The sequence below is a fragment of the Thalassophryne amazonica genome, chromosome 10 (genome assembly GCF_902500255.1).
Source record: "Thalassophryne amazonica chromosome 10, fThaAma1.1, whole genome shotgun sequence".
Lineage (NCBI taxonomy): Eukaryota > Metazoa > Chordata > Actinopteri > Batrachoidiformes > Batrachoididae > Thalassophryne > Thalassophryne amazonica.
The window spans coordinates 68740253-68755105 of record NC_047112.1 but is presented as its reverse complement, the minus strand read 5'-3'; the positions used below and the strand labels follow the sequence as shown (position 1 = coordinate 68755105).

The following is a 14853-nucleotide window of genomic DNA, read 5'->3' as shown; positions in this document are numbered from 1 at the left end:
AATAGCCGTTGATTTGCATGTGTAATGCAAAAGGTTAAAAAAATAAACATGTAAATGCAGCAACCACATTATCTTAGTATAGTATCGTCCTCTGTCTCACCAACCACCTGCATGTCCTCCCTCAGCACATCTATAAACCTCCTCTTTGGCCTCAAAAATGGTCATAAATCCCTCCTGCCACTTCTCTCCACCCACTCCACTCTGCCTGCACTCTATTCTTCTCCTCTTTACCACACTCTCCATTACTTTGGACAGTTGACCTCAAGTATTTAAACTCCTCTACTTTCACCACTTCTACTCCTTGTAACTGCACAATTCCACTGGGCTCCCTCTCATTCACACACATGGACTCAATCTTGCTCCTACTGACTTTCATTCCCCTTCTCTCCAGAGCATATCTCCACCTCTCCAGACTAGACTCAACCTGCTCTCTACTCTCACGACAGATCACAATGTCATCTGCAAACATCATAGTCCATGGAGATCCCTGTCTGATCTTATCAGTCAACCTGTCCATCGCCATTGCAAAAAAGGAAGGACTCAGAGCTGATCCTTCGTGTAATCCCACCTCCACCTTGAATGAGTCTGTCATTCCTTCTGCCCATCTTACCGCTGTCAGACTGTCCTTGTACATGTCCCGCACCACCCTCACATACTTTGCTGCCACTCCAGACTTCCTCATACAATACCACAACTCTTCTCTTGGCACCCTGTCATAAGCTTTCTCTAAATCTACAAACACACAATGTGACTCCTTCTGGCCTTCTCTGTACTTCTCCATCTGTATTCTCAGAGCAAACATTGTATCTCGTGTGCTCTTTCTCACTATGAAACTATATTGGTGCTCAGAGATCTTCGCCTGTTTTCTAAGCTTAACTTCTATTACTTTTTCCCATAACTTCATACTGTGGCTGATCAACTTTATGCCTCTGTAGTTACTGCAGCTCTACACATCACCCTTGTTCTTAAAACCAGGAACCAGCACACTTTGTCTCCACTGCTCAGGCATCCTCTCACTTTCCAAGATTTTATTAAACAATCTGGGTAGAAACTCCTAGATATTTCCATGCCTCCACCTGAATGTCATCTGGACCAACTGCCTTTCCACTCTTCATCCTCTTCATAGCTGCCTTCACTTCATCCTTACTAATCTCTTGCACTTCCTGATTTACTCTCTCCGCATCATCCAGCCTTTTCTCTCTCTCATTTTCTTCATTCATCAGCTCCTCAAAATATTCCCGCCACCTTCTCAACACACTCTCCTCACTTGTCAGCACATTACCATCTGCATCTTTCACCACCCTAACCTGCTGCACATCATCTCCAGCTTTGTCCCTTTGTCAAGGCCTATCGGTACAAGTCCTTTTTTCCTTATACTTTTCTGGACATCTTCGTTCCACCACCAAGTCTCCTTGTCTTCCTTCCACTGTCCAGATGTCACACCCAGTGCATTTCTAGCTGTTTTCCTCACCACATCTGCAGTACTTTTCCAGTTGTCCAAAATTGTTTCTCAGTGCCTTTTTCACCTCCTCACTGAATTTCACACCTTCCTCCTTCAGCTTCCACCATCTGATCCTTTGTTGAGCTCTCACTCTTTTCTTCTTCTTCTTCTTCTTCACCGCTAAAGTCATGCTACAAACAAGCATCCTATGCTGTACAGCTACACTCTCTCCTGCCACCAGGAGAGAGCCAAACCAAGGTTTGCCTGTTAGCTGAGCTTATCAGTAAGGTGCTAGTGACGCTAGCAGGTATTTGGTCAATTTAATCTGCAATTACGGAGGAAATAAGTGGGATATAATTTTTAATGCCCACACCAAAGCAGAATCATTACTAAAATCAGCTCTCGACCAAATATGATGATCTGTGTGTTTTGAGTCAAAATCCATAGAACACTGCCATCAACTGGATGGAACTGTGAATAGCATCCAACTGTCACACGATTGCTATGCGTTGCACTGAATCACACTTAACAGAATTTTCAGTTTTGCAAATGCTTTTTTTATAATTTACAAATCCACATTTATTTGTAAAAAACAGCACACGTTACAGTAACTTGTGTGTTGGTTTTTACAAATAAATAAATAAACCAACCAGTGTTAAGGAGGCTCATTTTCCCATAATGCCTTTTAGCATCTGTGAGTGCTAATGCTCAAACCTTCAGAATTAGCGCAATAATTTAAAACTAAAAGATATTTGTGATATTTTCACTTTGTAAAAATGACAGAGATGACATTAATATCAATAATCTGTCCAGAAATAGTTTTGTTTATAAATCAAAACCATAAGTGAAAACTGTTTGGCATTTGAGGTGTTCTGCCACACATCTGGGGCACTGTATGTTAAATGTAAATTACTCTTCCTTACAACAGTGGGAAGGGCACACAAAGACAGAAGCGCTGACTCGTTTGTGTTGGATTTGTGATCGCCTTTGATGCTACTCAGAAGTGTTGGTGGTGCTTAAACTCAAAACTGGCTTGTCAGTAGCAGGCAGTGTACCGGAGTCAATACAAAAAGTTAGCAGTTAGCTGTAGCTACTGCTAAATTGTTTATCGATTTAATTTTTCAATTTCAGTTTATTTCCTTTATATAGCACCAAATCACAACAGAGTTGCCTCAAGGTGCTTCACACAGGTAAGGTCTAACCTTACCAACCCCCAGAGCAACAGTGGTAAGGAAAAACTCCCTCTAAGGAAGAAACCTCAAGCAGACCAGACTCAAAGGGGTGACCCTCTGCTTGGGCCATGCTACAAACATAAATTACAGAAATAATTTACAGAACAATTCACGGACAAATATACAAGAATTGCTGTTGGTGCACAGGACAGGAGGGTCGCCAACACAAACACAACTTGCATCTCTGGATGGAGCTGCACCTTAAACAGAAAAAACAGAATCAGGCATCAGAAAGACAAAAAAAGACTGTATAATTTGCCAGCATTAATCAACAAGAAAAACAGAAGAAATACTAAGGTGATCGCCGGCCGCTAGCCCTAAGCTTCACTAAAAGACCCAGAATTTAGGTGAATTGAGGCCGCGGCCCGCTTCAATTACTAATAACATGAATTAAAGGAGTAAAAAGCATAAAACAAAATTGTACCAGTATACTAGCCATATGAAAGAGAAGTGCGTCTTAAGTCTGGACCGGTAGGTCAGCTAGGTAGGGAGGTGCCAGTCCATGAATAATTTTATAGGTTAGTAGTAGAACCTTAAAAGCTGATATCACTGGGACAGGAAGCCAGTGAAGAGACACCAAAATGGGTGTAATGTGGTCGAACTTTCTGCTTCAATCAATCAATCAATCAATTTTTTTTTTTATATAGCGCCAAATCACAACAAACAGTTGCCCCAAGGCGCCTTATATTGTAAGGCAAGGCCATACAATAATGATGTAAAACCCCAACGGTCAAAACGACCCCCTGTGAGCAAGCACTTGGCTACAGTGGGAAGGAAAAACTCCCTTTTAACAGGAAGAAACCTCCAGCAGAACCAGGCTCAGGGAGGGGCAGTCTTCTGCTGGGACTGGCTGGGGCTGAGGGAGAGAACCAGGAAAAAGATATGCTGTGGAGGGGAGCAGAGATCGATCACTAATGATTAAATGCAGAGTGGTGCATACAGAGCAAAAAGAGAAAGAAACAGTGCATCATGGGAACCCCCCAGCAGTCTACGTCTATAGCAGCATAACTAAGGGATGGTTCAGGGTCACCTGATCCAGCCCTAACTATAAGCTTTAGCAAAAAGGAAAGTTTTAAGCCTAATCTTAAAAGTAGAGAGGGTGTCTGTCTCCCTGATCTGAATTGGGAGCTGGTTCCACAGGAGAGGAGCCTGAAAGCTGAAGGCTCTGCCTCCCATTCTACTCTTACAAACCCTAGGAACTACAAGTAAGCCTGCAGTCTGAGAGCGAAGCGCTCTATTGGGGTGATATGGTACTACGAGGTCCCTAAGATAAGATGGGACCTGATTATTCAAAACCTTATAAGTAAGAAGAAGAATTTTAAATTCTATTCTAGAATTAACAGGAAGCCAATGAAGAGAGGCCAATATGGGTGAGATATGCTCTCTCCTTCTAGTCCCCGTCAGCACTCTAGCTGCAGCATTTTGAATTAACTGAAGGCTTTTTAGGGAACTTTTAGGACAACCTGATAATAATGAATTACAATAGTCCAGCCTAGAGGAAATAAATGCATGAATTAGTTTTTCAGCATCACTCTGAGACAAGACCTTTCTGATTTTAGAGATATTGCGTAAATGCAAAAAAGCAGTCCTACATATTTGTTTAATATGCGCTTTGAATGACATATCCTGATCAAAAATGACTCCAAGATTTCTCACAGTATTACTAGAGGTCAGGGTAATGCCATCCAGAGTAAGGATCTGGTTAGACACCATGTTTCTAAGATTTGTGGGGCCAAGTACAATAACTTCAGTTTTATCTGAGTTTAAAAGCAGGAAATTAGAGGTCATCCATGTCTTTATGTCTGTAAGACAATCCTGCAGTTTAGCTAATTGGTGTGTGTCCTCTGGCTTCATGGATAGATAAAGCTGGGTATCATCTGCGTAACAATGAAAATTTAAGCAATACCGTCTAATAATACTGCCTAAGGGAAGCATATATAAAGTGAATAAAATTGGTCCTAGCACAGAACCTTGTGGAACTCCATAATTAACTTTAGTCTGTGAAGAAGATTCCCCATTTACATGAACAAATTGTAATCTATTAGACAAATATGATTCAAACCACCGCAGCGCAGTGCCTTTAATACCTATGGCATGCTCTAATCTCTGTAATAAAATTTTATGGTCAACAGTATCAAAAGCAGCACTGAGGTCTAACAGAACAAGCACAGAGATGAGTCCACTGTCCGAGGCCATAAGAAGATCATTTGTAACCTTCACTAATGCTGTTTCTGTACTATGATGAATTCTAAAACCTGACTGAAACTCTTCAAATAGACCATTCCTCTGCAGATGATCAGTTAGCTGTTTTACAACTACCCTTTCAAGAATTTTTGAGAGAAAAGGAAGGTTGGAGATTGGCCTATAATTAGCTAAGATAGCTGGGTCAAGTGATGGCTTTTTAAGTAATGGTTTAATTACTGCCACCTTAAAAGCCTGTGGTACATAGCCAACTAACAAAGATAGATTGATCATATTTAAGATCGAAGCATTAAATAATGGTAGGGCTTCCTTGAGCAGCCTGGTAGGAATGGGGTCTAATAAACATGTTGATGGTTTGGATGAAGTAACTAATGAAAATAACTCAGACAGAACAATCGGAGAGAAAGAGTCTAACCAAATACCGGCATCACTGTTGTCGTGTGTTACCTGTGCTGCTCCACAGCCTGTCCAGTGGATTTTTATTTTATTATTTTATTTTATTTTTTTTATTTTTTTTTTTTTTATTTTTTTTAGCACTGTTGTCGTGCGTTACCTGTGCTGCTCCACAGCCTGTCCAGTGGATTTTTATTTTATTTTTTACCACTGTTGTCGTGCGTTACCTGTGCTGCTCCACAGCCTGTCCAGTGGATTTTGATTTTTATTTTATTTTTTTGGGCGCTGTTGTCGTGCGTTACCTGTGCTGCTCCACAGCCTGTCCAGTGGATTTTTATTTAGCGCTGTTGTCGTGCGTTACCTGTGCTGCTCCACAGCCTGTCTAGTGGATTTTTATTTTGTTTTAGCACTGTTGTCGTGCGTTGCCTGTGCTGCTCCACAGCCTGTCCAGTGGATTTTTATTTTTATTTTATTTTAGTTTTTAGCACTGTTGTTGTGCGTTACCTGTGCTGCTCCACAGCCTGTCCAGTGGATTTTTATTTTGTTTTAGCACTGTTGTTGTGCATTACCTGTGCTGCTCCACAGCCTGTCTAGTGGATTTTTATTTTGTTTTAGCACTGTTGTCGTGCATTACCTGTGCTGCTCCACAGCCTGTCTAGTGGATTTTTATTTTGTTTTAGCACTGTTGTTGTGCGTTACCTGTGCTGCTCCACAGCCTGTCTAGTGGATTTCTATTTTGTTTTAGCACTGTTGTCGTGCGTTACCTGTGCTGCTCCACAGCCTGTCTAGTGGATTTTTATTTTGTTTTAGCACTGTTGTCGTGCGTTGCCTGTGCTGCTCCACAGCCTGTCCAGTGGATTTTTATTTTATTTTATTTTTTAGCACTGTTGTTGTGCGTTACCTGTGCTGCTCCACAGCCTGTCCAGTGGATTTTTATTTTTATTTTATTTTATTTTTTAGCACTGTTGTTGTGCGTTACCTGTGCTTCTCCACAGCCTGTCTAGTGGATTTTTATTTTATTTTAGCACTGTTGTCGTGCGTTACCTGTGCTGCTCCACAGCCTGTCTAGTGGATTTTTATTTTGTTTTAGCACTGTTGTCGTGCGTTGCCTGTGCTGCTCCACAGCCTGTCCAGTGGATTTTTATTTTTATTTATTTTATTTTTAGCACTGTTGTGCGTTACCTGTGCTGCTCCACAGCCTGTCTAGTGGATTTTTATTTTATTTTAGCACTGTTGTCGTGCGTTACCTGTGCTGCTCCACAGCCTGTCTAGTGTCGGATTCCCTGTTTGGGAATCCGCTAGCTTAGCGTAGCTACTAGCTCTTAGCCGTTTTAGCATGGCGGCTTCTCCTGTCTCTCCCGTACTTTTCTGCTCTGGGTGTGAAATGTTTAGTTATTCCTCGGCCTCTTTTAGCAGTAACGATACATGTAATAAGTGCAGCTTATTCGTAGCTTTGGAGGCCAGGCTGGACGAATTGGAGGCTCGGCTCCGCACCGTGGAAAATTCTACAGCTAGCCAGGCCCCTGTAGTCGGTGCGGACCAAGGTAGCTTAGCCGCCGTTAGTTCCCCCCTGGCAGACCCCGTGCAGTCGGGAAGGCAGGCTGACTGGGTGACTGTGAGGAGGAAGCGTAGCCCTAAACAGAAGCCCCGTGTACACCGTCAACCCGTTCACATCTCTAACCGTTTTTCCCCACTCGACGATACACTCGCCGAGGATCAAACTCTGGTTATTGGCGACTCTGTTTTGAGAAATGTGAAGTTAGCGACACCAGCAACCATTGTCAATTGTCTTCCGGGGGCCAGAGCAGGCGACATCGAAGGACATTTGAAATTGCTGGCTAAGGCTAAGCGTAAATTTGGTAAGATTGTAATTCACGTCGGCAGTAATGACACTCGGTTACGCCAATCGGAGGTCACTAAAATTAACATTGAATCGGTGTGTAACTTTGCAAAAACAATGTCGGACTCTGTTGTTTTCTCTGGGCCCCTCCCCAATCAGACCGGGAGTGACATGTTTAGCCGCATGTTCTCCTTGAATTGCTGGCTGTCTGAGTGGTGTCCAAAAAATGAGGTGGGCTTCATTGATAATTGGCAAAGCTTCTGGGGAAAACCTGGTCTTGTTAGGAGAGACGGCATCCATCCCACTTTAGAGGGAGCAGCTCTCATTTCTAGAAATCTGGCCAATTTTTTGGGATCCTCCAAACTGTGACTGTCTAGCGTTGGGACCAGGAGGCAGAGCTGTGGTCTTATACACCTCTCTGCAGCTTCTCTCCCCCTGCCATCCCCTCATTACCCCATCCCCGTAGAGACGGTGCCTGCTCCCAGACCACCAATAACCAGCAAAAATCTATTTAAGCATAAAAATTCAAAAAGAAAAAATAATATAGCACCTTCAATTGCACCACAGACTAAAACAGTTAAATGTGGTCTATTAAACATTAGGTCTCTTTCTTCTAAGTCCCTGTTGGTAAATGATATAATAATTGATCAACGTATTGATTTATTCTGCCTAACAGAAACTTGGTTACAGCAGGATGAATATGTTAGTTTAAATGATTCAACACCCCCGAGTCACACTAACTGTCAGAATGCTCGTAGCACGGGCCGGGGCGGAGGATTAGCAGCAATCTTCCATTCCAGCTTATTAATTAATCAAAAACCTAGACAGAGCTTTAATTCATTTGAAAGCTTGTATCTTAGTCTTGTCCATCCAAATTGGAAGTCCCAAAAACCAGTTTTATTTGTTATTATCTATCGTCCACCTGGTCGTTACTGTGAGTTTCTCTGTGAATTTTCAGACCTTTTGTCTGACTTAGTGCTTAGCTCAGATAAGATAATTATAGTGGGCGATTTTAACATCCACACAGATGCTGAGAATGACAGCCTCAACACTTCATTTAATCTATTATTAGACTCTATCGGCTTTGCTCAAAAAGTAAATGAGTCCACCCACCACTTTAATCATATTTTAGATCTTGTTCTGACTTATGGTATGGAAATAGAAGACTTAACAGTATTCCCTGAAAACTCCCTTTTGTCTGATCATTTTTTAATAACATTTACATTTACCCTGATGGACTACCCTGCAGTGGGGAATAAGTTTCATTACACTAGAAGTCTTTCAGAAAGTGCTGTAACTAGGTTTAAGGATATGATTCCTTCTTTATGTTCTCTAATGTCATATACCAACACAGAGCAGAGTAGCTACCTAAACTCTGTAAGGGAGTTAGAGTATCTTGTCAATAGTTTTACATCCTCATTGAAGACAACTTTGGATGCTGTAGCTCCTCTGAAAAAGAGAGCTTTAAATCAGAAGTGTCTGACTCCGTGGTATAACTCACAAACTCGTAGCTTAAAGCAGATAACCCGTAAGTTGGAGAGGAAATGGCGTCTCACTAATTTAGAAGATCTTCACTTAGCCTGGAAAAAGAGTTTGTTGCTCTATAAGAAAGCCCTTCGTGAAGCTAGGACATCTTTCTACTCATCACTAATTGAAGAAAATAAGAACAACCCCAGGTTTCTTTTCAGCACTGTAGCCAGGCTGACAAGAGTCAGAGCTCTATTGAGCTGAGTATTCCATTAACTTTAACTAGTAATGACTTCATGACTTTCTTTGCTAACAAAATTTTGACTATTAGAGAAAAAAAATACTCATAACCATCCCAAAGATGTATCGTTATCTTTGGCTGCTTTCAGTGATGCCGGTATTTGGTTAGACTCTTTCTCTCCGATTGTTCTGTCTGAGTTATTTTCATTAGTTACTTCATCCAAACCATCAACATGCTTATTAGACCCCATTCCTGCCAGGCTGCTCAAGGAAGTCCTACCATTATTTAATGCTTCAATCTTAAATATGATCAATCTATCTTTGTTAGTTGGTTATGTACCACAGGCCTTTAAGGTGGCAGTAATTAAACCATTACTTAAAAAGCCATCACTTGACCCAGCTATCTTAGCTAATTATAGGCCAATCTCCAACCTTCCTTTTCTCTCAAAGATTCTTGAGAGGGTAGTTGTAAAACAGCTAACTGATCACCTGCAGAGGAATGGTCTATTTGAAGAGTTTCAGTCAGGTTTTAGAATTCATCATAGTACAGAAACAGCATTAGTGAAGGTTACAAATGATCTTCTTATGGCTTCGGACAGTGGACTTATCTCTGTGCTTGTTCTGTTGGACCTCAGTGCTGCTTTTGATACTGTTGACCATAAAATTTTATTACAGAGATTAGAGCATGTCATAGGTATTAAAGGCATTGCGCTGCGGTGGTTTGAATCATATTTGTCTAATAGATTACAGTTTGTTCATGTAAATGGGGAATCTTCTTCACAGACTAAAGTTAATTATGGAGTTCCACAAGGTTCTGTGCTAGGACCAATTTTATTCACTTTATACATGCTTCCCTTGGGCAGTATTATTAGACGGTATTGCTTAAATTTTCATTGTTACGCAGATGATACCCAGCTTTATCTATCCATGAAGCCAGAGGATACGCACCAATTAGCTAAACTGCAGGATTGTCTTACAGACATAAAGACATGGATGACCTCTAATTTCCTGCTTTTAAACTCAGATAAAACTGAAGTTATTGTACTTGGCCCCACAAATCTTAGAAGCATGGTGTCTAACCAGATCGTTACTCTGGATGGCATTTCCCTGATCTCTAGTAATACTGTGAGAAATCTTGGAGTTATTTTTGATCAGGATATGTCATTCAAAGCGCATATTAAACAAATATGTAGGACTGCCTTTTTGCATTTACGCAATATCTCTAAAATCAGAAAGGTCTTGTCTCAGAGTGATGCTGAAAAACTAATTCATGCATTTGTTTCCTCTAGGCTGGACTATTGTAATTCATTATTATCAGGTTGTCCTAAAAGTTCCCTAAAAAGCCTTCAGTTGGTTCAGAATGCTGCAGCTAGAGTACTGACGGGGACTAGCAGGAGAGAGCATATCTCACCCGTGTTGGCCTCCCTTCATTGGCTTCCTGTTAATGCTAGAATAGAATTTAAAATTCTTCTTCTTACTTATAAGGTTTTGAATAATCAGGTCCCATCTTATCTTAGGGACCTCATAGTACCATATTACCCCATTAGAGCGCTTCGCTCTCAGACTGCGGGCTTACTTGTAGTTCCTAGGGTTTGTAAGAGTAGAATGGGAGGCAGAGCCTTCAGCTTTCAGGCTCCTCTCCTGTGGAACCAGCTCCCAATTCAGATCAGGGAGACAGATACCCTCTCTACTTTTAAGATTAGGCTTAAAACTTTCCTTTTCGCTAAGGCTTATAGTTAGGGCTGGATCGGGTGACCCTGGACCATCCCTTGGTTATGTTGCTTTAGACGTAGACTGTGTTTCATAATTATTGTATGGCCTTGCCTTGCAATGTGGAGCGCCTTGGGGCAACTGTTTGTTGTGATTTGGCGCTATACAAGAAAAAAGTTGATTGATTGATTGATCACTGAAAGCAGCCAAAGATAACGATACGTCTTTGGGATGGTTATGAGTAATTTTTTCTCTAATAGTTAAAATTTTGTTAGCAAAGAAAGTCATGAACTCATTACTAGTTAAAGATAATGGAATACTCAGCTCAATAGAGCTCTGACTCTTTGTCAGCCTGGCTACAGTGCTGAAAAGAAACCTGGGGTTGTTCTTATTTTCTTCAATTAGTGATGAGTAGAAAGATGTCCTAGCTTTACGGAGGGCTTTTTTATAGAGCAACAGACTCTTTTTCCAGGCTAAGTGAAGATCTTCTAAATTAGTGAGACGCCATTTCCTCTCCAACTTACGGGTTATCTGCTTTAAGCTACGAGTTTGAGAGTTATACCATGGAGTCAGACACTTCTGATTTAAAGCTCTCTTTTTCAGAGGAGCTACAGCATCCAAAGTTGTCTTCAATGAGGATGTAAAACTATTGACGAGATACTCTATCTCCCTTACAGAGTTTAGGTAGCTACTCTGCACTGTGTTGTTATATGGCATTAGAGAACATAAAGAAGGAATCATATCCTTAAACCTAGTTACAGCGCTTTCTGAAAGACTTCTAGTGTAATGAAACTTATTCCCTACTGCTGGGTAGTCCATCAGAGTAAATGTAAATGTTATTAAAAAATGATCAGACAGAAGGGAGTTTTCAGGGAATACTGTTAAGTCTTCTATTTCCATACCATAAGTCAGAACAAGATCTAAGATATGATTAAAGTGGTGGGTGGACTCATTTACTTTTTGAGCAAAGCCAATAGAGTCTAATAATAGATTAAATGCAGTGTTGAGGCTGTCATTCTCAGCATCTGTGTGGATGTTAAAATCGCCCACTATAATTATCTTATCTGAGCTAAGCACTAAGTCAGACAAAAGGTCTGAAAATTCACAGAGAAACTCACAGTAACGACCAGGTGGACGATAGATAATAACAAATAAAACTGGTTTTTGGGACTTCCAATTTGGATGGACAAGACTAAGAGACAAGCTTTCAAATGAATTAAAGCTCTGTCTGGGTTTTTGATTAATTAATAAGCTGGAATGGAAGATTGCTGCTAATCCACCGCCCCGGCCCGTGCTACGAGCATTCTGACAGTTAGTGTGACTCGGGGGTGTTGACTCATTTAAACTAACATATTCATCCTGCTGTAACCAGGTTTCTGTTAGGCAGAATAAATCAATATGTTGATCAATTATTATATCATTTACCAACAGGGACTTAGAAGAGAGAGACCTAATGTTTAATAGACCACATTTAACTGTTTTAGTCTGTGGTGCAGTTGAAGGTGCTATATTATTTTTTCTTTTTGAATTTTTATGCTTAAATAGATTTTTGCTGGTTATTGGTAGTCTGGGAGCAGGCACCGTCTCTACGGGGATGGGGTAATGAGGGGATGGCAGGGGGAGAGAAGCTGCAGAGAGGTGTGTAAGACTACAACTCTGCTTCCTGGTCCCAACCCTGGATAGTCACGGTTTGGAGGATTTAAGAAAATTAGCCAGATTTCTAGAAATGAGAGCTGCTCCATCCAAAGTGGGATGGATGCCGTCTCTCCTAACAAGACCAGGTTTTCCCCAGAAGCTTTGCCAATTATCTATGAAGCCCACCTCATTTTTTGGACACCACTCAGACAGCCAGCAATTCAAGGAGAACATGCGGCTAAACATGTCACTCCCGGTCTGATTGGGGAGGGGCCCAGAGAAAACTACAGAGTCCGACATTGTTTTTGCAAAGTTACACACCGATTTAATGTTAATTTTAGTGACCTCCGATTGGCGTAACCGGGTGTCATTACTGCCGACGTGAATTACAATCTTACCAAATTTACGCTTAGCCTTAACCAGCAGTTTCAAATTTCCTTCAATGTCGCCTGCTCTGGCCCCCGGAAGACAATTGACTATGGTTGCTGGTGTCGCTAACTTCACATTTCTCAAAACAGAGTCGCCAATAACCAGAGTTTGATCCTCGGCGGGTGTGTCGTTGAGTGGGGAAAAACGGTTAGAAATGTGAACAACGGTTAGAAATGTGAACATTTCTAACCGAACATTTCTTCGTGTCAAAAGTCTGGCTGCAACATTTTGAACCAATTGGAGAGCCCTAATTTGATTTAGTGTTATAAAAGCTAACTTTCAGTTAGTGGATTTGCGGTTATCGAAACTAACTTTTTGGTGCCCACCACTGCAGCTGATACCTGAAATACAGACCAAAAGAATGTGTTTTAAAAGAAGCAGTAAAGACAGCAGATTAAATGCAGTATTTATGACCCAGATGAGTTTTTGTCTGGTTGATTTTCTCACTTGTCTTCAGTTTGGTGGTGTAGCTACGTTAGAGGCTCGATCCTGAGGGGGTGACTCACTGTTGCGCTGTTGTTCTCGACACGTCTGCACATCGCACAGCATCCTGACAGAGGAGCCTGCTTCTTTAGGCCCGTACATGTATTTTTTTCTTTTGTATGGAGCCGTTTCACTCCCCCACTTTCTTTTCAGGTGTGGATGTGCAGGAAGCAGCGGAGGAGGACTGCGTAAAGGAGATGACTCCCACCTCCTTTGAAGCTTCTCCCCAAACACAAAGGAGCACATCGAAGATCAGCAGCTCAGCTCCTGAGGACGCCGGCCCAACACTGGAGGAAGGTGGACCTGCAGAAGAACACATTAGTCCGACAGAGGACTTCAGCTTGCCCGAAGCAGACCATTCTCAGCAGGCGGAGGTGGATTTGACACGGCCTAAAGAGGACACAGACTCTGAGAAGAGAGAAGACGCTGAAGGAGACACAGACTCCAGCAGCCAATCCGTGGACGAGCTCTTAGCTGATTGGCGAGAAGACTTGGAGGCCTTCCGACAGATGGAAAAGGATGAACTCTGACATCTGTCAGTCTGTGCCCGGCACGCGGTCTCACTTTGGGGAGAAAGCTGGACATGTTCATGAATATCAGCCAAAGTGAAATCCTGAAAAACAGAACGGAAGCTTGTATGAGTGGAGGAAAAGTCTAAGTTGGGCCTGATTAAAAATCAGCTGTGTTTTCAGCTTCTGGTCCGTGGATCTCATCCGATGCCAGGGTGGCCTGCAGACTGATCTTTGGACCATGAGGAAGTTGGTTCATTTTTTTCCTGGTTTAATGTGCAATGAGAGACCAGTTTTTTTTTTTTTTTTTTAACCTCACATTCTCATACAGTTTCTGTTTACTTCATAACAAACCTTACAACTGGGCTGTATGTACGGTACTTTAACAGTGTCTCTATGCATTTCTGAGTCTTTTCTTTCTTCCGAATACCGTTAAATGTCAAATACATAATTTTAGACGAAAAATACATCGGCTGGTCGATTTTTATTTAAATGTGATAATTATACATTTGCCGTCATGTTCTGTGGACTGATCATATGTACACATTGATATCAACTGTAATTTATGGACTTTATAGGTAAGAATTAATGATGACATCAATCAAACGTAGGATCTTTATGATTTTTTTATGGACAACAAACTTAACACCAAACCTACTGTTTGTGGAGGATATATGAAGTCATCTGTCAGTGTAAATACGGAGCATCCAGAAAGTATTCACAGCGCTTCACTTTTTCCACATTTTATTATGTTACTTATTCCAAAATGGGTGAAATTCATTTTCCTCCTCAAAATTCTACTCACAGAACCTCATAATGACATTAAGTTTTTATTTTTATTTTTGCAAAGTTATTAAAAAAGCTCTGAACATAAGTATTCAGAGCTTTTGCTCAATACTTTGTTGATGCACCTTTGGCAGCAATTACAGCCTCAAGACTGCTTGAATATGATGCCGCAAGCTTGGTACATCCATCTTTGGGCAGTTTTGCCCATTCCTCTTTGCAGCACCTCTCAAGCTCCATCAGGTTGGATGAGGAGCATCGGTGCACAGACATTTTCAGATCTCTCCAGAGATGTTCAATCAGATTCAGGTCAGGGCTCTGGCTGGGGCACTCAAGGACATTCACAGAGTTGTCCTGAAGACGCTTCTTTGATATCTTGGCTGTGTGCTTAGGGTCATTGTCCTGCTGAAAGATGAACCGTCGCCCCAGTCTGAGTTCAAGCGCTCTGAAGCAGGTTTCATCCTTGGTGTCTCTGTACATTGCTGCATT

The 14853-nt window shown here is 41.5% G+C and overlaps 1 protein-coding gene across 2 annotated transcripts in view; it reads left to right on the top strand.

The window, feature by feature from the left end:
• edem3 (ER degradation enhancer, mannosidase alpha-like 3) overlaps positions 1 to 14398 on the top strand; it is a 62367-nt gene extending 47969 nt beyond the window's left edge. The window contains exon 21 of one of the 2 annotated variants that reach the window (XM_034180202.1): positions 13226 to 14398. In XM_034180202.1, coding sequence (XP_034036093.1) covers positions 13226 to 13602 — 377 coding nt within the window. In that variant the 3' untranslated portion in view covers positions 13603 to 14398. The remainder of the gene's footprint in view (positions 1 to 13225) is intronic. The other variant, XM_034180203.1, reaches the window with a different exon arrangement.
• Positions 14399 to 14853: the final 455 nt, after the last annotated feature.